Source organism: Podarcis bocagei (assembly GCF_964188305.1).
Source record: "Podarcis bocagei genome assembly, chromosome: 3".
Taxonomy (NCBI): Eukaryota; Metazoa; Chordata; class Lepidosauria; order Squamata; family Lacertidae; genus Podarcis; species Podarcis bocagei.
The window spans coordinates 57,265,378-57,290,726 of NC_138127.1; the positions used below are offsets into that span (position 1 = coordinate 57,265,378).

The window sequence follows — 25,349 nt, forward strand, 5'->3', positions numbered from 1 at the left end:
TGGATGCTACGGGCGGGATTCAACGAAGTTGTTGTTTGCATGGAATGAAGTCCACTTGCACAACAGAACTTTTCTCCTTCTTCCTTCCCCCTAAATCTGCTCTGGAAGGTTGGGGGGAAAGCCCAGAACAGGTTTAAGGGGCACAGGGGTAAAGGAGAGGGTGGAAAAGTGACGTTTCATGAGTGGACCTCATTTTCCAGGTGCATACCCCACTTAGCGCGTCATTGAATTCCACCCTATGTACTCATTGGCTGTAGTTAAGAACAGATGAAACTGAATGCCTGTGGAATTCCTTTCAAGCTGTGTGTTTCTGTGATGCCTTAATATTTGACATCATATTTGTGAGGGTGACTCGAAAAGAGTGGAAATGTCGTAGATGGATTGGAATAGGCCCAAAGCAGATTTGGAGGAAAGAAAATTAGAATGTTGCTAGACATCCTACACAGTAATTTTAGGAAGTGGACAGTATTAATTTAATGGAGGCAGGTGAGATTTATTTCCTCTTCTATGCCAGCAGTTTTTATACGCCCTTTTGCTCTCCTGCCACCAGCCTGTGTTCTTGTTTGGTTCTTAAAACATGGTTAGTTCTTTGAAAGGCTGTGAGCTTCATGTAATAGAGTTGATACTAAACATATGACAAAATCTATATTGGTTAACAAAAAAAATGTAATTTAGCAAATGCATCTCTTAATTATTTAAATTTGCAGATCTAAGCTTGGAATGTGTGTCACAATTTCGTCCAATGTGCATAAAGAAAGGTTGCTAAATGCCAAAAAAGTAACAAATATTGAGCTAAATTTGAGGCCTGAGACCCTGGCCAAAGAGATCTCCTGCTGCTGCCCCCTGCCATTTGGCAATGATTCCATCCTGCTTCCTCCACCTATCCCTTGTGCTAGATTGGATATTTATACTGACTCTGGAGATGAAACTGCAGGTCTGTTGGAGTGTGTTGCTGTGCAGTAGCTCTTAAGGTCTCTCAGTCTCTGAAGCTATGTTGCCACATTGGAATGAATGTGTGCCTTTAAGATCGTGACCATGCAGCCTCCTTTGAGAATCAAGTTGTATATGTGGTGATTTCCAAGATGAGGAGACTGGCTTGTATTCATACTCTTCGCCATGAAATATTGCAGTATTTACCAGAATAATCAAATTCAAGAAAGAACATCTTAAGGAAAGTGCTTAATTTTAGTCTCTCTTGGAATGTAGCAATGCCGCATTGTAATGTGAACAATAAAATATGCTGCATTGTATAGAGATTACAGAACTTTACATTCCAAATTGCTGGGCAATTATATCTAAAGTGTCCTGTAAATGTTTTCTTTTTCATATTTAAGAACTATTTCTTACCATTTTCCTTTCGTACGCAAATTATTTTGTCTGCTGATTTTTGTGAATCTGTTTCTCCTCTTCCCCCTCTTTGTGAGTGCTGTTTGTCTGAAATTCCTGGCACGATGGCATACTTCAGAGCTTTCTCCTTTGCAGAGCCCCACAGAATCTAATTACAATTAAGGCTAATTTAGCCTACACCACTAATCCTCTGAGAGATGGAATGTGTCCAAGTTCTTTACTTTTCAGTCCATCCTGACTAAAGGCCAATTCACATGACCCTTGTCCTTGTGACAAGCCTCCTTGTTTTCAGTCCTAACTTCAAAATATATTTACTGTGAAGCAGCCCTGTGATTGTGAGTCGTTTCATCATGACCACAGCTTTGCAACCAACATTTGGAAGGTTTGTGATTGGATTGCAAAATTGTGGTCTGCCTTGTGCTCAGCCTATTCATTTGACAAGTTCACCACAAACATGTTTGGAGCCTGAATTGAAAACAACTGGCACAAGGAAAATATCCCTATGACGTTAACAAGGCTTAATATTTTGGTGACACATCAGAGTTTAGGGGCAGGTGACTGTGGGACACCAGCATTTCCCCCTACTTCACCCAAGATACCCCTTGCCACCCAAAGTGACTGGGGCAATCATCTTGAGAATGATTGTTAGTGATCACACATTTTCATTGTGTATTGGGTGTGTGTCTGCCTGCCTGAATGTGTGTTTGCGCCCAAACCTGTGCCTCTATGTATGTTTCCAGTCTGCTAAGTATGTGTATAGCCATGCACAGGCTGCTTTCTCTCCCCCTACCCTGTGTGTGTGTGCATTTGCTAGCATGCAGACCTTGAAGTCGTGGTGAACTCTCAATGTGGTTTTTGAGCTCCAAAAGATTTGCTACTCCTGCCCTAAACCATATTCACATTGTAGGTGATTTGCTATCCTTTCTCACTGTGGCCTCAGGATCTCTCGCAAAGGAAGTGAGTTAAACCAAGACTGAATAAAAACAAAAAATTTAATGTTAGAGAAAAGATGTTACAGGATTCAACAGTTCAAACATTTTAACTTTCCATTAGCCTGAACTGGTTAGTAGCTGTAATGATACTTCACATTTCCTCCTTCAGTTCTAACACCTACATAAACGTAGGTTTGTGCAAGTAGAGAGATACCAATAACGTTTTCAATGTCAAGAAGTAATTCTGATCATGGCAGGAGAATAGTGTGGGTGGAAACTTAAATACATTCAAAGGTTCCATTTGTGACTTTGCCAAAGTTAAATAAGTCCCCCCCCCCCCAGGGTCTACTGAATGGTCTGGGAGCTTCTGAGGCTATAACACTTACTGAAGTTATGGTCAGGGGGCATCCATGGTAGGACGTTGATGAGGGTTACATTTTGGGTGGCCTGGCTATACAGAAGTTCTGACTTGAGCTGTTTGGATGGGAATGTTTTAAGGAGTATTTTTTTCTTTCTGCTAAAAGATGGTGTAATGAGCTAGACATTTTAAATGCTATTGAAGTGGCAATCCTACCTACACTTGCAAGGGAGTAAGCCTCATTCAACCCAGTAAGACTGACTTTTTATAAAGCATGCATAGGATTGTACTGTTATTTGTTATATCTGTTTCAGTGTTTTAACTATCCATAGTTACCCATATTTTGCAATGCACTTCTCCAACCAATGGTTACAACAATACCATAGGGGAAATGTTTAGTGAAAATAATACTCAGAATGGCATTGCTTTAGGGAAATCTGTTTGCATGAACATTAGTTATATAATAATTCTTTATTAGGAGGAATTCGCACTAAAATTCTGGTGAATTTTCATGAGGATTAAAAAAGAAAATCCACAAATTGCTGTAGAATTGCTGTAAAATGTGGGCAACTGAATTTAAGATTGGAAAATGAGGACTTGAGAGAACCAAAATTGACAGCTCTTTCTATCTGTAGTCATGACTAACTTGTTCACTGATTTCAGTAGGTATAGCCTGAATGTGACTTGAATTGGGTTCAAACCAATGACTTCATTAATTCATTTTTTAAAATGAAGTAATGCAAGAGACAATGTAGTACTTAACTTCTTTGGGCTTGAGACAGGAATGAAGAAGTATATGTGATGCTTCCCTAATGCACATGTGGTAGCTCCATTCATCTTTATTAAGAGCTTTGTCTTCTGGTACTTTGACCCCAATAATGTTTCACTCCATGCATAAACATAAATGTCTCTTAGTGACACTGAATTTCTGGTTTGGTGTGTCTTCCTTCCTTTCTGTAGGGTGCCCACCTACAGCAAAATACCATTGTAACAACAGATTTGCATAGGGGAATCGTAGAATTGTAGAGCTGGAAAGGACCATGAGGGTCATCTAGTCTAACCCCTTGCTATGTAGGAATCTCAACTAAAGCATCCATGACAGATGGGCATCCAACCTCTGCTTAAAAGTCTCCAAGGAAGAAGAGTCCACCACCTTCTGAGGGAGTCTGTTCCTCTGGTGAACAGCCCTTACCATCAGAAAGTTCTCCCTTTCTTGCAGCTTGAAGCCATTGGCTTCATTTCTACCCTCTGGTGCAGGAGAAAACAAGCTTGCTCCACCTCCCTGCAGTTGTTGGCTACTTGTGTATACTCTTCTTTCATGATTTCCCCTTTCTTCCATTTCTTATACATACCCTTCTTAAATCTCAGCTCATCTGTAAGCTCCTTATTTAGCCACATGGGTTTCTTTAGTTGTCTCCCATTTTTCTTTCTAGTTGGAATTGTCTGCATTTGTGCCTTCAATATTTTGCCTTTAAGAAACGCTCATCCACCTGCGGTAATAAGATAACAAACACACCAGAAATTAAGGACACAGTGGTTGTGGTTCGAAGAATATGTGAACAAACACTGCTCTAAAGATAACATGCTGATATGTTTAGACTAAGCTTGTAAGGTGACTTGATGATATACCATAATAGTACTATAAAATAAGTAATTACAGCGATAAATGATATGCTGTTGGAGGCGAGTCAAATGGGTGTGGAACTTCATCCTTTTTTCTTTCTTACCTTTACTATCTTTTCATTTTCATGAGAGAATATGTAAGTTCCATCATATTATTTATGTACACTTCATTTGTATTTTATGAATAACAGAAAGGAGGCATGAAAGCCAAAGTATTTGTGGATGGGATAATTTTTAATGTGGGAAGAGAAGGACATTTACACAAAACTATGAACCCATTTATAATGCAGCTGTATTTTAGATTCTCAATTTATTGGAAAGTGGTCAAGTTTTATCGCCAGTTGTCTTGTTTACTAGTTGACATTGTAGTTTCTTATTTACAAACACAACAGAAACACAAGCCTCTCTCCATATAAAGTGGTGTTATATTGTACTCACAAACATAATAACTTGACATATAAAATTTTACAGTAAGGCACACAGAATTAGCCTGGAACATATAACTCATGTAGCACGTATTTGGTTTTTATTCACAACTGTCATGCAAGAAAATACTTTTTTTCCTGTTGGTCAAAGACCAAAAGCATTGTGGAGTTCTTAAATATTTGCATATTTCGTTTAAATTGCAGAATGTTTGGGGAGAAATATCAACTTATTCAGAAATCAGTGTACCAAAAGATAAGTTTCCTTCCTTATGTCTTACTGCATTCTAATACATCACCCAGCAGTACCTTCTTTGAAAAGTCTTCTGTGCATCAGTGTATCATTACCTGCACTGCATTCTTTATATGAAAAGGTTTGGTTTATATAAAAATCTCCTATAATTATCTTCACACACTTCTAAAATTAGTAAAACCTGCAAAGGCAGTTTAATTGCAGAGGACAGAATATTTCATATGAAAATATGCTTGAAGTTCAAGAACAACATGAAGACCCCAAAAAATACTTTGACTTTTACAGTTTTAAAATGGTTACATAAAATCAACTATATAATTACAGCCACAAGAGCTGTTAGGGTTTAGAGATGCACTTGAGATTTTTTTCAGCAGCTGATGGTTAAAAGAACTTCAGTTAGTATTGATTTGTTTAATGCATTTTGTGGATTTGGTTTTCTGCATGTATGTTTTATTGTTGTAAAATGCTTCGTTATACTTTTCACATACAGGAAAAGGATGTAAGTTTTTTGAAAAATAAATTAAGACATTAATAGCCTGCCTGGAGCTGTAAGGTTACATGATTGACAACATGCCTGCTTTCTCTTCCTGCTGTTGTTACGCCCGTGAATGTCAATCACTCACGTTAAACAGGATAATAGTAATGGCAATGCTGTCTGTTCTTAAATCTTAATGCAGATTTTTAAGCTACTCTGAGCAGCTCTTAAATATGGATAAATCTAGGCTAAGGAAATGGTATTATGAGGTGACAAAAGTTTGGAAAACATTGGCATTTATATAGTGTAAGAACATAGCAGTGAAATGCAGTATTACGCTAGTTAGAGACCCTTTTAATCAGGAAAGGGCTTTATATTTGGATGTGTTGCTTTATAAATGATCAAGGAAGTATCTTGGGATCCAAGAGTACAGAACCTGTTCTACAGCAGTCAGAGTTTTGCCACTGAAATCAGTGGCAAATCAGTGGCCAAAGTGCAGTATTAGTTAGCATAGTAAATCAAATATAGGTGCTGGATTTTAGACTTGGCGATAATATCTTTTGGAAATGATTGAAGTGAAGAGGCAATCCAAATGCAACATTTCTCTTTGTGAAAGTTAATCTATCATTGCTTGGCCTGAAAATAAGGTTATTTGGGTACAAACATTTTAAAAAGAAAAACTTCTCGCTTTAATTACAATATTTCCAAAACATCGAATGCCCCCCTTTTTTGGTTAAAACTCATTCCCTTTACATTGTTCATATCTCTATCATATTAACCTTTCACAGTATGCTGCCATATCTGCCTCTGATGTCAACTTTGGCTTTGGTCGTATATGGCCTTACCTGGTAGCAAGCCCCACTGAATTCAATGGGACTGACTTCTTAGACATGTAGAGGACCGCACTGCTAATACCATGTTCTGTGGATCTGTTGCAAAAGGTGACATGCCCTGTGCAATTCCTAACCTTTCATTTGCTGGCATGGGAAGTCTTAGGGAAATGACAGTGATTGCATACTTTCTGACAAAAAGACTGGAGATCGACAATTGCTTTTTCAGAGTGTTGAAAGCAGAATTATAGAGGCAATGTGTCCTGTGATATACACACTAATTTCATTTGTCAAAGCTACCAGCTTTGCTCAAACAATCTTTGTAGGCTTTTTGAGGTACTTCAAAAACTTCCATATCCTGTAAACAAAGACATATGTGAAGTGTGTATACACACCAGTGGTGCTTCAATGTTTGCTTGAAAGCTGTTGTAACTGTGCCAGTCAGTTTCAGCAGCCTTCAGGAACATGTGATATTTATCTGGTCTCAGGTGCCTGTTCTGGTTATGGGAAGAGGGTCACAGAACAGTGCAGCTATGTGATTAATTAATATATTTGTCGCACTTTAGTTCTCATAACTTATAGAAGTTGTAAAGGAACTACATTTCCACACAAATTGATGTAATAAAAATTGTAAATGAAAAGCAGCTTTCTTTGGAACAGTGTAAAATGGATTGGAAGCTTGCGGGGAGATGGTGCTGACAGTGGCATTGCAAGGTGGGGGCGGAGGGCGGTGCGCCCTGGGTTCCACGTCTGGGAGGGTGACAAGAAGGCACCCTGTGGGGTGCTTACCCTGCCGCCCTGGCCCGGGCGCGGCGGCGCGAGCAGCCATTGCGCCGCTGCAGCCGCAAGCAGAGGATCCTGCCACTGTCCGTACAGCTCTTGGGCGGTGCCGGTGGCAAACCGCTATGTACAACACATGCACGGTGTTGTACGCATGCACTGTGCGTAACAATGCCGCACATGCACTGTACATAGTGGTTTGCCACCGGCGCCGCTGGAGCACCATATGGACAGCAATAGGATCCCTCCTCCCCCGCTTGCCATAAGTGGCTCTTGTTTTGCCGCTTTACAGCGAGTCAGGGAGAGGCAGATGGGAGCCATGGCTCCCCCTCCCTCCCTCCCTGGCTTGCTGTAAGCGGCTCCCGCTTTGCCGCTTTACAGCAAGCCAGGGAGGGAGGGAGGAGGATGGATGGGAGCCGTGACTCCCAAGAGGACGAGCTGTGCAGCTTTGCCAGCACCCCAACAAAGCGGCATAGCTCCCCCCTTCCCCCAACGGCTTGGGGTGCTTGGGAGTTGTGGGGTGGGGGCGCAGAGGCATAGGAAGGGGGAGCGGACATTCAGCGCCCGCCCATGACTCCCAAGCCTACCCCAAGCTGTTGATGTGGGGGGAGGGGTGACAAAAAAAATCCGCACCAGGTACCACCTGGGCTTGCTACGCCTCTGGGTGCAGATATTTACATTTGCAAGATTCAACTGGACCACTGTGGCAGTGACGTGAAATTGGGGTGGAGCAGAAAAAAACAGCTGACAAGGAAAGGATTAAGCTTTAAGCACCATATTTCTAGCTTCACCACACACACACACACACACACACACACACACACAAGATTACTGCACATATTCGATACAAAAACACAACTATAAATTCTAGGTACAGTGGTACCTCGGGTTACATACACTTCAGGTTACATACACTTCAGGTTACAGACTCCGCTAACCCAGAAATATTACCTCGGGTTAAGAACTTTGCTTCAGGATGAGAACAGAAATTATGCTCTGGCGGCGCGGCGGCAGCAGGAGGTCCCATTAGCTAAAGTGGTGCTTCAGGTTAAGAACAGTTTCAGGTTAAGAACGGAGCTCCGGAACGAATTAAGTACTTAACCCGAGGTACCACTGTATATACCTCTCTTTATGGTCTTGTAATACGTGTTTTACATGCCAGCAAGTTCTCATACCACACAGTGGATCTTATAAAGTCAGAACTCATGAACTATATATGGTTCTATGTCTCATCATTAGTCTTTTATTTATAGGATATTCTGGTTGATCTTATAAAATGTGATTGAAGTTTATGCCATAAGAATATGTAAGATTATAACATATTGCAAGACTTGTGATTTTTCATTTCCACAGATTCTGTGGAAAAAATATCTAAATATGCATAGGATAACTTACACTTTGTGATCTATACCTTTGGAGTCCTTTTAATAAAAGGGGAATTCACATTAAATAAATTCACAAACAGGTGTCATCAAAGGCAAGGTGATCTATCACATTAAAGGATTAATCCCAAGGAAGTTCCCTAATCCAGCTCTTTCAATTTAGTCTTAAAATATAAAAATGCAACCCATCCACTGAACAGGGTATTGGTACATATAGACAGGTGCCTGGTTTTATCAGAAATATACAGCTAAGGCAGCACTTGCAGACAATCTGGCCCTTTGAGATTTTTCTTTATTTTGCAAAACTTACCTTCTCTGAAAAGGAATACTTATGTGATCAGAAGTATCTCATCCTTTTGATATACAGTGGTAGAAAACACAATTTGTGACATGCCAATTTAATTCAGCTCTCATAACAACTTGTAAGAGATAAGGAGGTTGTCAGAAAGATACCATTGGATGTTCAGGGACTGCTTTTGAAGTTTCTCTGAACTGACAGCTAATAAGAAGCTCTCTTTGATAAGTTATTTTTGAATGTACATACATTCTACTGTTATGTTTGATTTTCATCTAGAAGATGTTTTAACTATGTGCTTTGTTTGGTGTCTCTAATGTAAAATCAGCTACCTAGCTGAAACTTTGTTAATTTCCTTACATATTTTTCCTAGTGGGATTTTTGTTTAAAATACACCATGTAGAAGAAGACAGGAACTCCACATTAAAAGTGATATAGTGGAGCAGCATTGAAAGTGTTTGGTTTGATAGCAGTGTATATTTTCTCTAAAGATATTAAATTGTAGGTATACAACATAAGATGCATCAAATATTTGGTTTTATAGTCAATCAAAAAGTGTTAATTTTGCCTGCAAATCAACTTCATGAAAGATTTTTGCTTAACATAAAATGCAGAGACTCATTGATGATGAATTCATTGTGGATAAGAGGACTGGGCATTGCAAAGAGCAGGAGGAATAAGATCTTGCAGTCGCTGATGTGGAGTAAATTTAGGACCAGATGGTTCTCTCCTGCTTCTTTGTACAGTGTTTTAAAAGTTATTGTGTGTAGTTTTCAAAGGTTTTTTTTTCTGTGTCAAGTGAACAACTTTAGCATTCTTTTCTCCTATGTGGTAAAACTAACAAGCTGAGAAAGCTAAAACAATTCTATGATTCTATGAACTTTTCTTATCTGCATAACCCTGAAGGCGCTAGGGTATCTTTACATCCATTTAAAGCAATGGGGGAGAGGAAGGAGACTTCATTTTGGTGTGAGCTGATTTGGACCAAGAGTTCCACAAGAAGTGCCTACAACTTGCTTTTTAAATTAGCAATTTAAAAAGTAGTAACAACAAAGCTGTCTCTTAAGGGCATATATAGCATTTTACATTGAAAGCCAAGTAAAAAAGCAAGCTTTGTTAAAGGATAGGTGCATTTTGTGCCTAGAATGTATTATGCAATTTTGAACACAGAGATAGAATTTCTGTAATTATTCTGGCTGCACTACATATACACTCACAGAATTACAGATAATTTTGCCAGGGTACAAATAAGCAGGAAGCCAGGAGATAATGGCATAGGACTGTGGAGAAAGGCTGATGGAAAGGGACAGCAGTGAAACACTATCCGATGAAAACTTACTAAAGATGCATTTGGTTTCAGAGGGTGATATCCAGGGCCTTTTTTCAGCAGGACTTCTGTGGAACTCAGTTCCAGCATCTCTCAGGTGGGTGCCATTGCCATTCTAAAAGAACAAGGGAGGTGTTCATTTCCGCCACCTCTTTTTCTAGAAAAAATGGCACTGCTGATATCCAACATTAAGGCAATTCAGAGTAGATTCAGATCATTGGACTTAAGGCAATTAAGTCTGTTGTTGTTGTTGTTTGTTTAGTCGTTTAGTCGTGTCTGACTCTTCGTGACCCCATGGACCAGAGCACGCCAGGCACTCCTGTCTTCCACTGCCTCCCGCAGTTTGGTCAGACTCATGTTTGTACCTTCAAGAACACTGTCCATCCATCTTGTCCTCTGTCGTCCCCTTCTTCTTGTGCCCTCCATCTTTCCCAACATCAGGGTCTTTTCCAGGGAGTCTTCTCTTCTCATGAGGTGGCCAAAGTATTGGAGCCTCAGCTTCAGGACCTGTCCTTCCAGTGAGCACTCAGGGCTGATTTCCTTAAGAATGGATACATTTGATCTTCTTGCAGTCCATGGGACTCTTGAGAGTTAAGTCTACTCAGAGTGATACATGGATTTCACACAGAATGTTTCACATGCTTTTCTTTTCTGAACCATGCGGGTAAAAACAAAGGGCATTTTCCAACACTGCAGTTTTTAGATATGTCTAAGGTTTTTAATTGTAGATCTCAAAATACAAGCAGGTTTTTGAAAACATTTATGTCTTGCAGGTTTACTCAGCAGAGAGTGACTGTTAGCTGCAGCACCTTGTTTGTTTGTTCTTCTGCCAAAAAGAAGGGAGAAGGAAATACTGTAGTGTGTGGGGGGGGGGGAGTCATTCTGCTCATGCAGTGACTTATTTGGAATGCAGCCCTTATAATCTAAAAGACACGATGCAAAGGGAAAAACAGGTGAGGAGGAGTGAGAAAAAACAAAGTCATACACTGATTCTTCTTGTAATGACCAGCTGGGATGGAAATAGTTCAAGTAGCCTGATGGAATGGCTACTGCTGGATGACTGATGAATGAGAAGAAGAGATATAGGCAGGTGCTTTTACACTCAGGCATAAACCTACGTTTGCTACTATATTATTTTTGAAGTTGCAATTTGGCTACAAAAGGTATTTGATAAACAGGAATGGAGGCAAATTAGTCAAGGGTTAGGAAAAAGGGAATAGAACAGTGCAGCGATCTCTTACAGATTAGCTTATAAAGCTGTTGATTCTCTGGTGTATTGAAAACCTTGGCTCGATCTAGACGCATCAAAGTGTTTCAGTTTAAAGCGTTGTAAATTTAAACAGGGAAAACGGGTAGAGAAAAACAGAACTCCACATCACCATCTGGTGGCATAATGTTATATTGCACACACAACGCATATAAATTGTTTTTTCTTTACCAGTCTAGCTGAGTCCCTGGTGTAAGTAGCTCCACACTCAGAGGAGGAGGTGGCGTACTGTTGGGTGCTTTCAGCTGTGTAGCATGGAGGAGTGTGCATGTAACCTTTCTGCTCTGACTTCTACACAAAGAGGGAATGGATCTGAGCGATGCCTCTGAAACACAAAAGCAGCCTTTAATCAAGAGCCTAAGTGCTGTGTGGAGTTCATGCAAGGGCAAAGGATGCAAACACTCCTGTTTATAACATGCATTTTTGTAGCTACCAAACATTTTTGAGTGTAGCATAGTGGATGGAGTCCTTGCTTGAAAGTAGAACAGGGAGACATGGGCTTATTGTTACAACGAAGGGTATGATTTTTAACTATTTCCTTCATATTTCTGTAAACAACTGGTGATTTCGTTACATCTCTCAGAATGTAATAGAGACAAAGAGAAGTAATAATTTCAGTTTCTTTAAACTTAATTTGAAACAAGAAACATTGCATTGATTTTACTAGCATAAAAATAGGTCATTAGACCTTCAAGCTGTCCAGCTGCACAGAGTGTCACAGATAAGCAGTGAACTGAACACTGAGAATCCATATCCAGAACTCCACAGTTTTGACTGTCTCTCAGACAGCACACCATTTCACACAGCTGCTTTTATTTCAGAAGGTTTATATAGCTTACAATTATTTTTAAGCATTTCTGCCGTATATGGTGTACTGTCAACAGAATTATCTGTGAAGGGTGTATACATATAGTCATCAAAAGAGTAACATGATATCTGCTATCTGAGGCATTATGTTTGTGTTTGGAGACCAGGATAACACCAATGATTCAAAAGATTCTTCTGTAATGAATTATTCCACATATAGTAAAGAGAGGGAGAGAGAGAGAGAGAGAGAGAGAGAGAGAGAGAGAGAGAGAACGAAAGTTTGGGTAAAGTTTATACTGAACTTTGTGACAAGTTATATTTACTATCAACATGATGTCTCCAAAGGAGACAGTAAAGGTCATATCATTGTAATGGCATGTGTGCCTCTGAAGGAAAAGGCATGTCATCATATGTCACACCTGCCTTAAGTTTATAACATAGAATCTTAGTCTCAAAAGCCAATATAACAGGTGTGTGACATATCTTTCATTTCCCTGACACCCCTGGGAGGTGACACACAAAACTGAATCCTGCACCAATAGAATATCCTTTTTAAAAAACAAATGAAATGTGAGAAAGAGGCTGCATCAATCCAGGGTCTATACGTGAACTGAAATTTCACGTATCCCTTCACCCCATCAACTACCTCCCCTAGTTCAAGAAGTGTTTGCAATCTCTCATTTCTATTCTTTTCTTTATTCTGTCTTCATGATGAAAACAAAACAATGCAGAATATTTGCTAGTTGCCTATTTACTAGCCATGCCAGCTTTTCACAAATTTGCAGTTTCCCCTAGAGACTTTTTTTAAGTGTGGGAGGAAACCCAAACCCACCCATAAATACATCCTTAGAAATAGTTGGGCTGACCTGGAATAGCCCAGTGTGTTCTGTACATGGTATGCTTTTTTTTACTACAGAAGGGCTGGTTCCAGAGAGTGTTAGAATTAAGCAAGATCCTGCCCAACAGCACCATCACTCTGCACTGAGAATTCAGCAAGTTGAAAAGATTCTTAGTTTGCATGCCCTCTGCAAAAAGAAAGATTGCTCAGGTATAGAAAGTTGTGTACAATACGTGTCCCATTGTAGGAAGTGGGGCCTCAGAGCAACTGTACACCTATTAATAAACCATTTGCTGTTTTTAAAAAGTCTGCTCTTGACTAGGTTTGGGGCTGAAATACTTGCTGTAGCTTCAGAATTATACAGTGGTGCCTCGCAAGACGAAATTAATTCGTTCCGCAAGTTTTTTCTTCTTGTGAGTTTTTCGTCTTGCGAAGCACGGTTTCCCATAGGAATGCATTGAAAATCAATTAATGCGTTCCTATGGAAACCGCTTGCCAGGCTGGCGGTGCGGAGAAGGGCTTTTCTCCCCACTGCAAGCCTTCAGGACAGGTACGGGAACAGAGGGGAAGGGGCGCAGCGCTTCTCCTCTGTTCCCGGGGCTTGCGGTGGGAGGAGGGTTTTTCCTCCCCACCGCCAACATTCAGAACAGCATTCTCCCACCGCAAGTCTTCAGGACAGCCATCCGAAGGCTGGCGCAGGGAGAAGGTCTCTCCGCCCCACTGCCAGCCTTCGGAGGAGGTCCGAGGACAGTGGGGAGGACGCGCTGCGCTTCCCTGCTGTCCCGGAGATTTCCCTATGGGCTTTCATCTTGTGAAGGAAGCCCATAGGGAAATTCGTTTTGCGAAGCGCCTCCAAAACGGAAAACCCTTTCATCTAGCGGGTTTTCCGTCTTGCGAGGCGTTCGTCTTGCGGGACACCACTGTATATGGCACCATTTCCTTGGAAAGTGAAGGCACCACTTTAAAATTATGGCCTTGCCCCCACGCCCGGCGCGCCAGTTATTTCACAAAGATATACAGTGGTACCTTGGGTTACAGACGCTTCAGGTTACAGACACTTCAGGTTACAGACTTCGCTAACCCAGAATTAGTACCTCAGGTTAAGAACTTTGCTTCAGGATGAGAACAGAAATCGCGCAGCGGCAGGCCCCATTACCTAAGTGGTACCTCAGGTTAAGAACAGTTTCAGGTTAAGAACGGACCTCCAGAACGAATTAAGTTCTTAACCCGAGGTACTATTGTACTGAATTGATTCCACTATTGTCCACTCTTTACTTTGAAATTGAAATACTTTAAATACTTTATTGTCACTTGTACAACTTGTATACAGTGAGATTACATGAGCAACCCCCACTCAGCTCTCTTAGTATCTCTTTGATGTCCTCTAAGAAACAAGACAATAGGGCAGATGCATTTTTGTGAGAATTACTAGCACAGAAATATGTGGCTAGTGAATAATATTGGCACAGTTTTATTTTGGACTGCGATTGTGATTACTTCTTGGTCTTGCTGCTTCCCCCCCCTACTAAATTATTGGGAAATGTGATAAAATACAATGATTCAAATGTTTTTCTTGATAATCACTTTCTCCCTGCAGCCTCCAATGCTGCAATTAACAATTTAAAGTAACTGTATTAGTTCTTGTTCATGTGGGGATGATCATTTTTTCCTCCAGGTCAGAGTACACGTTGTATGTTTCTTACTGAAGTCACTGCTTTTCTTATTTAAAGTAAAATGTATCTAATGTGAGTTAAGATTTCTTGTCCAATGCCAAAAACAATAAAATGTTGCATTATGACCAACAGTAATCATATCCCAGTTCAATGGTCATGCTGTATACATCTGTATGTGTAAATGGTGAGAGCTCAGAATTGCACCCTTATGACACCTGACCAATGCATATTTGATGTTAGTAGCACCAGCTGTTTGTAGTGGGTGTTTGTAGCAGGAGGCTACCAATACACATGCCAACACGTATGGAATCCAAACATGCAGTGTATACCCTTTATTTTCCAGGAATTTAGATGGTATGTACAAAGATTCTATGCGTAGGTTACTATGCCGGCATTTTGGAGGCTGGGTGTAGCAAGGGATGAGCCCATAACTTACGATCATGATTTACCTCACACATATGTACAGGTGCATGTAAGTTTATGTTTGCATTCTTGCTATCCTCCAGTTATAGTTTTGTGGGTATATATATGTGTATATATATATATATATATATATATATATATATATATATATATAGCCCACGCCAGCTTGCTATGTTTAGTTCTGGAATGGTTTTCAGTTTTCCCGTTTGGTATCTAAAACATTTCCCAGCGATAGTTCCAAAACCAACACATTAACAAAGCTATAATTAATAATGTTGGAAATAAATAATAATTTCTTATCGTTCTTTCTTCACATTTTTAATAGTAATCAGTGTTTATTGTGCAAAGAAAATGTGACTAATTGAGCAAGGTGGGAGGTGACATCAGTTCAAAATGCTTAAAATAAGCTGAATAGCAAGAAAACACAAATTACACAAAAGCTTCAAGCACCCAGGGAATTCAAAAAAGTTTCAGGTTCCACAGTAGTCTTTGCAGGTCAAAGGTTACTTAACTCGTGCCCATTTTACATACTAGCTTGATTAATGCTTGATCTACTGCAAGGCTATCACTATTTATTTGTACTATGAATATTTTACAAGGAGGGACAAATTGACTGCCTGCCTGCCTAGCAGTATATTAAATACCCTCCCTTTTGCATCGAATCCAGTTGAAGTTTTGTCTTGGCAAAGCAGCAATGGAAAAGAGAATCAGTTCCTCCCCCCCCCCCTTTTGTAACTTTCTTTGTATCTCATAGCAAAAACCTCACTCAGAGGTAAGTCCCACTAAATTAAATTAGACTTACTTCCAGGTAGGTGTGCATAAGATTGGAAGGGAAATCTCTGTACAGCCCACCATAATGACCCCAGGAAAAATGTTGTTTCTTTCTTCCCTGCCCACTACTGGAAATCTTGCATATAAAAGCAAAGGACAGAGTTTCTTTATATACATTTATGGGTGGGAGGCTGAGAATAAAAAGAAGTGGAGAGTACCAGCTCACCTTGGTTCATGATAGGAGCCTCTGATTTAGCTGGAAGAGCTGCAGAAGGATAAAAGATACCGTATTTTTCTGTGTAAGATGCCCCCATGTATAAGATGACCTATTTGTTTTTAACCCAAAATTAATAAAGCAGTACTGTATTCTAAACATGAAACAGAACAACTTTCAGCTTTTTTTGGGGGGGGGGGTCACCCAAAGTTAGGTTTGCCATATTTAAAGGGCCTGGGCCGCCCGCACCAGAGTCCAAGCCTGAACCCAAGCCCAGGCTGCCTGCACCAGTGCCAAAGCGTGGCCCCCCAAAGCTGGAGCCTGAACCTGAGCCCAGGTCTCCTGAGCCTGAACCCAAGGCTGCCCAAGCCCAAACCCCTGTGCATTCACCATCTATTTATAAGACAACCCCCAATTTTTGACTAATAATTTTTAGCAAAAAACATGGTCTTATACATGGAAAAATACGGTAACTGGAGAATGATAAATGGTACATGATTAAGATTGGAGAGCAGTGCACGTATGTGTATGTGAGCTGTTCTACACATGAAAAATGGTAGTAGATTTCTGAATGTGGTTTTTTACACATTCCAAGCTCTTTGCGTGTACTAACACATGAGGGGAGAAGACGGTATAAACCTTTTCTTTCTAATATGCTAATTTATTATCTTCAGTTTGTTACCTTTTGTTTTTAGTGTAAGAATTCATAGGATCATAAAACTGTACAGCTGGAAGTGACCCTGATGATCATCTAATGCAATCCCCTGCAATGCAGGAATCTCAACTAAAACATCCATGTCAGATGGCTTCCAACCTCTGCTTAAAAACCTCCAGTGAAGGAAATGCTATTAAAAAGTCATGTATTTAGAGCACCAAACTCACAGCCATGTTTCAGTGGGATTTAAGTGCATAACTGAGTGAATGATTGCAGTTAAAGATAATGAGCTCTGATTATTCTTTACATAGAAGATATACTGTTAACAGAAATAGATTATAATTCTTCTAGTCTTTGACCTAGTTTGGAAAGCAAAAGTATAATTTTGTTTCTGCTTCCTTGATGGAGGAGATACTAAGATGAATTTTCATTTGTGATATTTTCCAGATATTTGAAATATTTCAAATTATTAGAAACATTAAGCTATGGATTCCATAAGTCAATGTTGCATTTTAAACACAGGATTGAATCTATACCTTCTTTGCTAAAAATAAAATAAAATAAAATAAAATAAAATAAAATAAAATACAGTGTTCATTTCCAGAAAGAACTCTTGATGTGCCTTAAAAGTCAAATATTGACAAGACTCTTTATTTTGAGTTCTTGTACCCTGCTGGTCAGCCCAAAAGTCTCCTAGAGGGGCTTACATACAATCAAAACAAGAAGGCATGGGAAAAAACATGATGTGCAAAGGAAAAGGGACAGGGAGGGAAGAGGAATATAAAAATCAAAACTCTGGCTCCAATTTCTAAACAGTTGTTCCTAAAATGACCAGCTGGCAGGAGATGCCCAACGGCACTGGGCCTCCAGCAAAGCTGATTAAATAAGCCCTGCTTCCTATCTCTCCCACTGAGGCCGACCTCCTCTCCTTGCAGCTCCCTTTGACCTTCCTCTCTTCCTGCACTGGGAGCCTTTGCTGGGTTTCATTCCCCTCCATGGATGGAAGCAGCCCAACTCTGGTTCCAACTCATACAATTTAATATACTACTTAAATTGAGATTGAGCCCAAGTACAACCTGTTCAGCCCCATAATTGGGCTGGATTCCTTACTAGTTGAATGGAGAAAAATACAGCTATACGTATTTGAAACGACAGGCAGATGGGCTTTGTAAGCAATAAACTAACATGTAAAAGCTACAACATTTGAAATAGCTTCTAATTTATTTGCTCTGTAGTTGATGTTAAAACAAGTTTTAGCCCTGGAGGGATGGAAGGGGGAAGAGAAATTAAATAGTACAGTAGTTTACTACTTTAAATCAATCTAAGAAGGCTATCTGAATTAATACACAGCTCCAGGCAATAGGATATTTTTGTCTGATTTGTACATCTGTGTTTTCACCATCCAACCATGACACTGTGTGGAATAGGACTGCTGCGTCTGCTGGCAGCAAGTTGGGTGGAGGAATAATCCTTGGTTCATTTAGTGTTCTATTTTATTCAAATGTATATACTTTGAAAATTCCCCATTAGCTCCTATTAAAGTGCTGGTAGAAGGGGAAAATCTGATTTACCACTACCTAGGTCACAATTCTATTGTAGAATAAATGACAACTTTTAAGACTATAATGTAAATGTTCACTGTTTACTCAGATATACTCCAAAACAATCTTTCCTTGTCAGGAAGGGCTAGGGAGGAGCATGTCACAGAATACTTGATATTCTGTAAACAGGACATTAAATCATTTACCCTATGATCCTGAAGCTGTTAGCTTGAAAAATCTCACAACCTAGAATAGTGGGCAATTCATGGAATACTGACACCATCCCACAAAACTGAAGAATAATTACATATAGAGGCCACAGGAAGATTTGATGCAACACATATCTACTACCAATATTTCCGCACTTGGAAATAAACTACAAGAAATATTAAAATCAGTACGAATCTAGAGGGAAATAGAGTTATAACTGAACACAAGTATGTTTTGATAAAGAAACTTTGGTGGAGTAACTTGCTTTCTCTTTTTAATAATGAAGCGGGCAAAGTAAGACCTTTAGGCACTTTATAACATTTTTCTCCAAATTTGCAAACTAGAAAGCATACAATAGTTAATTTATTTTGTTTTACTACATTTATCCCACCCATCATGGTAGCATATACTTGGTTCCAGGCACTGACCTGATCTAGACCTGCTTCTGTAGGATGGTGGCTGATTCCTACTGGTCAGGGTGGAATGGGAGGGAGCAGTTTCATTGAGTTTTTGCTAGGCCAGTTGCAGGCTGCACAGCCGAGGGGCAATGCACAGCTGGCAATGGCTTATCTCCCCAAAAGCCCCATTTAGGGGCCTGTTCTATCATGGTGGAGCCCCACTCTTCAGTAGTGCTCCTCTTCACCAGCAGAGGGGTCCATGTTTCATCTTACCACCACCCTGCCCCCAGCCATCAACATTATGGGTGTAGGATTGATCTCCAACTCAAATAACAATACAGATCTTAAGGTTCCATAAGAAGGCTATTACCGTATTTTTCGCCCTATAGGACGCACCGTCCCATAAGGCGCACCTAGTTTTTATGGGGGGAAATAAAGGGGGGAAAATTATTTTTCCCCCAGGCGCGGGGCTGGGGCGGGGGAAGCCCGAGCTTCCCCCGACCCCAGCCCCCCAACAGGCAGCTCTCTGCAAGCCGTGGGAACCCATCACCGGCTCCTGCTGCTTGCGGAGAGGTGCGCAAAGCCTGGATGCAATGAGGTCAGCGCGCGCAGGCTTCAGCATGCAGGGAACTCTCCGCAAGCGGCGGGAGCCCAGCGACGGGCTCCCGCTGCTTGCGGAGAAGTCCGCGAAACCTGGACACGCTGAGCTCAGCGCACGCAGGCTTCAGCATGCAGGCAACTCTCCTCAAGCGGCGGGAGCCCAGCGACGGGCTCCCGCTGCTTGCGGAGAGGTCCGCGAAGCCTGGAGAGCGAGAGGGGTCAGTGCGCACCGACCCCTCTCGCTCTCCAGGCTTCAGCGAAAGCCTGCATTCACCCCATAGGACGCACACACATTTCCCCTTCATTTTTGGAGGGGGAAAAGTGCGTCCTATAGGGCGAAAAATACAGTAATTTTCTTTACAATAACCAGGAAATAGCTGGCTGCTTATTAGTCAGTTCTCTTCCTCTTCTTGCTGGTGGTAGTGTGCTCTCTTCAGGGGTATCTGTCAGCTTGTTTTTCTTACACTTTGTAGGTGAAAATCAGGAAGCTTGTAAGATTTAAAATATGGTTTTTAAATAAATTTAAGTAGCAAGCTACACTGATTAATGGAATGATCTCATCTCCAAAGTTTGCTTATTGTATGGCTTGGTTTGCTGCTGAGCCACTTGCTCCTTCATCTCAAATATGCGAGGCTTTAACTAACCTTTCTCTTGGGAGGCCATACATAGCCTGGGGTTAAACTTGGAAAAATATTCTATGTAGAGTTCCATTAAGTCAAGGCTCCAAAGAGGACCCCTTCAGTACTGAATTCTGGGCCTGAAGTTCTGATCTCTGTGCATGAATCTGGGGGAGACAAAGCAGCATGTCATGAGCTTTTATTTCCCCCCTGGAAGATTACAAAGGCATCTGTATATCTCTTCTCTCAATATGTCAGTAGCAGAACCGTGTGGTTTGGGTGCTGCTGCCTAGTATGAGTAGTCTGATTTCTCCCCGCCCACGGAGTCCAGACTTTCTGTTTTGTACTTGGTGTTGGGTGAGCATTGGATCACAATTTCATTGGGCTGGTTGGTATTGTGGACTCAAATGATTGGCCTATTAATGGTTTGTTCTGAGATTTGCAGCTGGGGGTGAGTGGCTGGCAGTTCCAGAATCTGCCTTCAGAATCTGACAGCCAAGAAGGATTTCAGGTCCTCATCTGCCACAAAGTATGTTATTTGTCGACCTCCATTGACCGTGGCCCTTTTCTGTTGTTGCTTAAAAAGAGTCTGCATGTCTCTCTCTTTCATGTAAACCATGCTCTATGGCTCGCTTTTAAGGGATTCCTCAGGGGATCTTTAGGGAGATACTGAAAAAGAAATGGAAACCAGCAGAAAAGAGTGACATTTTTTCCTACTGTGAATTCTCACTCTAAAGAAATAGGCAATGACATATATAATGTGCATTAGCATTCACATATGAGTAGAGGAAAATACAAGTCATGCTTTTCAATATCATCACATTAGGATCTCTGCCAAGAGAGCAAGGTAATTTTATAAATAATTGCTTAGAGTATATACACCTCTATAACATCTTTATACACCCAGTGACCATGCCTTTGTGGTCCTGAGCTGCATCTTTCTCTCTGGATATTTCTAGGTACTATGAGACATATCTATATATACCCTTTGATTCTAGCACAAAATGGGCTTGCATTCTCTTTTCTGGTATTTACTGAGTAGAAATATTTGTTGTTATTGTTTTAAAAAGTTGAGGTGCTAAGGGGTAATAATACAATTTCTCCTATGATACCAATATAAAAAGCCAAGTTTGATGTGGCATTTGCATCCTAGAGCAATTCCCATGTGTGCACTCATGTAAAAACAAATGGGTCATTCATGCAATTGGATTGGAGACAGTTCCATCAGTGACAAATAGCCAAGAAACTATCTATCAGGAAGGTGCATGAATGACTCATTCTAGTGATATGTATGTACTTGGAAGAATGACCCTGGAAGCTACCCTGAGGATACAAAATGTACTGAAGTTCACTTTATAATAAATATTAAAATTTACACTTATAAAAAATCACAACAAATGAAATTTACACAAATTATTCTATAGCTATTCAGCTAAATCAGCTGAGTCTGCTGCTACCTCTGTCTTGTGGGTGGTTGGTGCTATTTTGGCCACAGCTCCAGAAGCACAGGAAAACTTAATTTGGAAATAAATGATGGTCAGAAAATTCAGAGAAAGGGCAATTGCTGATCATCTACTTACTGTTTGGCTTTGTGGTTTATACATTTGTTATATGCATAGTTTGTAGTAACTTTTGTTCTCTTTATGAGAGGGTGTATCTACAGACAGCTGTTAGCAGTGTCTCAGCAGACACAGTTAAGTGCAGCCAAGGATTTTTTTAGTTTTAATTCAAATAGTTTTTGTGGGAAGAACTGAAAAATGTAGAAGCCTGTTGTGGGTGTTAACAAAAAATCCTATTTATCTTGGCATGTTTGCTTAATAGACACTTTTCAAAGCTAAATAATAAACACAAACGTAAAAGGTTTCACACTGTGGAATTTAATGCTAAAATATTTCTGGATTCCATGTTGTGGGAGGACATTAAACACTGCGAGATAAAGAACAGTTGGCTTCACACCCGCCCAGCAGATTCTTCAAGAAATCCAATATCATTTAAACCGTTACCAAAGTGGTACCAGTTGCTAGTCACAACAAACGTTGGGGACAGCTGTATCTTGGAAACACAACTCTCAAAGAGGTTTTGCAAATCTAATCCAAGATTGGCCATTTCTCATGAAAAAGCAAGCTAGTTTAATGTGGGTCAAACCAGGAGAATTATTGACCAACTATGGCTGCAGTCCTATGGTCAGCTGAAGAGCCCTTAGAATGTAGCTGCCATTCAGCTGGATGAGATGAGCTCTGCTTCTGAAATGGCACAAACATCCTTGGAGGTGTCTCCAGTACCACCATGGAAAGCTTGAAGCATAGAAGTACCATTCATAGTTTTCTGTTGCACGGGGGACAGAGGTATGCTAGCAGTATGCACTCAGTATAAAAAAAAACCCCCACCTTGTCACATTTTGGTTTCCTTTCCTCAGCTGTGCCATGATGCTTTGTAATCATGATTTAACTCTGTATAATTTTAGTTTTTATTACTTTATTTTATTTTATTTTATTTATACACCACCTTTATCTTCCAAGGATCTCAAGGTGGCATACATGGTTCTCCTCTTCCCCATTTCATCCTCACATCTGCAACCTTGTGAGGTAGGTTAGGCTAAGAGATGGTGACTGACTCAAGGTCACCCAGTGAGCTTCACAGATGAGTTGGGATTCGAACCCTGCTCTCCCAAGTCTTAGTCCAACACTCTAACCATTACTCCGCACTGGCTCTCCCCCCAAAAATTTTTTTCTTCATCTTAGTGTAAAATTATAAAAGCTTTAATTAATAAAAACATTTATGATCCCTCCAACCCTTATTTCCTTGACACCCTCCCAAAGGGCCAAGAACTCTTATCAACCTTGTAGCTGAGGTAATTTCCCTCCCATTGGTGTCATTGGGTGGGTGGGTTTTGATAGAGGGGAAATAAAAAGGGGAAAGCTATCCCATTTCCCACATTGAGCCAACAGGCTTAAGAAATGGTAGTAGCTCTGCCAAGGAGTCTCCCTCCCCCGTTACTTCCGTGGGATTACTCTGTGTATTAATGAAAACAATAGACAATAATTTAAATTTGATAATAGTTCTGAAGCAATATAGTCTGTTGTAATGAAATAAAGCCAAATTAAACTTGACTTCAAAGTTGTGTTTGATGGACTTGGTTCTCTCGCATTGAAACTATTAATCTAGAGGGAGCATTCTTAGATGTCAACATTATTAAAAAGGTGTTCTGCAAGATGCTGGGAAAAAATGGAAGAATGCAGGGTTGTTGTTTTTTACTTCAATGAATGACTTATCTCATAATTTAAATGTCAACTTCAATAAAATACATAGTTTATTCTCAATATTTGCATTTATCCTTTCCAAAGGAAGGATTGGCATTGGTCTAGACATTATATCCAATTTCATGTTGCAGAATGTTGCACAGAAAATTTATCCTGACCACAGTTGCTGAATGCACAATTCTAATCATGTCTATGCAGAAATAAGTCCTATTGAAGTCATTAGGGCTTGCTCCTATGTAAATGGGGTTAAGATTCCAGCCTAAACCTGTATTATTATTCTAATCATTATGTTTTCAGCTCATTTCTTTATCTGATAACTTCCCAGAGGAGATACGAGATCAAAAATTCAGATGTGTACTTTAAGAGTTACCAAAGTAAGCATCTAAATGTCTCTGGTTGAATCTTCTGTTGTTGTGGGCATATCATGAATATTCTTATAGTTATAACTAATTTGGCCTTTCAGTTGTGTCAGACTTGCATTTGATGAATCAGTTACCTGTTAGACTCAACCTTATTCTTCGTTAGAAGGATACCTCCATACTGATTCAGAGCCTTTTTCTCTGGATCAATCATGTCAAATAATATTCAGAAATAATAATGTAAAAAAAAAACAAATTTCTAAACATCACTGCTTTTATTCTACTGGGCAGGAACTAAGGAATCCATCATTCTGCAAACATTACACTTGGCATCTTGCCCTATTCTAGTGGACACTAAATTTTGTCTTGCTGAATAAAACTGTGTCATGAGTCCTTTGGTTTGCCTGGACATCATGTAGGCTTAATTTAGATTTCTTTTTCCCCCCTGTGTGCACTTCCAGGTGGAGATAGAGAAGCTGGACTATCATCACTATCTGCCACTGTTTTTCGATGGTCTGTGTGAAATGCAATTTCCCTATGAGTTTTTTGCTCGGCAAGGCATCCATGACATGCTGGAGCATGGAGGGAACAAGATCCTTCCTGTCATTCCTCAGCTCATTATCCCAATAAAAAGTAAGTGTGCATATGGAGGAAAGCTAACATTGAAGTTATGTATTCAAGCTTTTTGACAAGTTACTAATTAAGCAATAAAGCATGACAGGCTTTCAAGTGGATGATGGCAAATCTGAATCAATTGTGAGATAGAAGACCAGAAGCCTTTTGCCTTCAATCACACATTTGGTACCTGAATCCCATAAAATTGTGCTGTCTGAATTCCCGGACTCTAGTGCTGCTCTTAGTAAATAATAAATTAAATTACCAGATTTCCCTTTTTCTTCTAGTCCTCATCCAGCCATCGTATGAAAAGCACTCAGAAAAGAAAGGTGAAAAAGTACCCCCAAAAAGTTTTTAATGGCTTTATCTTCATTTTCTTTGCTATTTTTAAGCACATTAGTCATCTTTATTCCTAACGTCATGTCCTTTCACATCAGCATGATAGTGGCCTGGTTTGGCTGTATATATTAAACAGATATGTATGAGACTTGGTTCTCTTATGGTTCATCTTCGCATCACCAGTGCAAAGATGGTGTGCCAGTGTGGTGTAGTGGTTAATCTGGTGAATCTGGTGAACCCGGTTCGCGTCCCTGCTCCTCCACATGCAGCTGCTGGGTGACCTTGGGCTAGTCACACTTCTTTGAAGTCTCTCAGCCTCACTCACCTCACAGAGTGTTTGTTGTGGGGGAGGAAGGGAAAGGAGAATGTTAGCCGCTTTGAGACTCCTTCGGGTAGTGATAAAGCAGGATATCATATCCAAACTCTTCTCCTTCTCCTTCTCCTTCCTTCTTTCCTTCCTCTCTCTCTTAAAGGTGGACTGCAGTTCAGCACTTCCTGGGTTAATTAACCATAGTTTCCAATTACACATGAACCCTGAAACTATACTTATTAGGATCAGAAGTAACCATGGTTTAAGATCCTGGCTTGTTCCAATCCTAGTAATCATAGTTTTCCAGTTCAGATCTAATGGGGAATGAGAGTTAATTAAACCAAGAATTGTAAGTGTTAAGATGAGAACTCAATGAGAACAGTAGGGTATGTATGGTGTGGCAGTGCTCTCCACACTGCTGCTTACAT

At 40.3% G+C, this 25,349-nt stretch overlaps 1 protein-coding gene across 2 annotated transcripts in view; it reads left to right on the plus strand.

Annotated features, from left to right (window-relative positions):
• The window catches only part of PACRG (parkin coregulated), a 222,065-nt gene that overhangs the window by 80,990 nt on the left and 115,726 nt on the right, over positions 1-25,349 (plus strand). For both annotated transcript variants that reach the window (XM_081187954.1, XM_081187953.1), the window contains exon 3: positions 24,119-24,290. In XM_081187954.1, the coding sequence (XP_081044080.1) occupies positions 24,119-24,290 (172 nt within the window). The remainder of the gene's footprint in view (positions 1-24,118; positions 24,291-25,349) is intronic.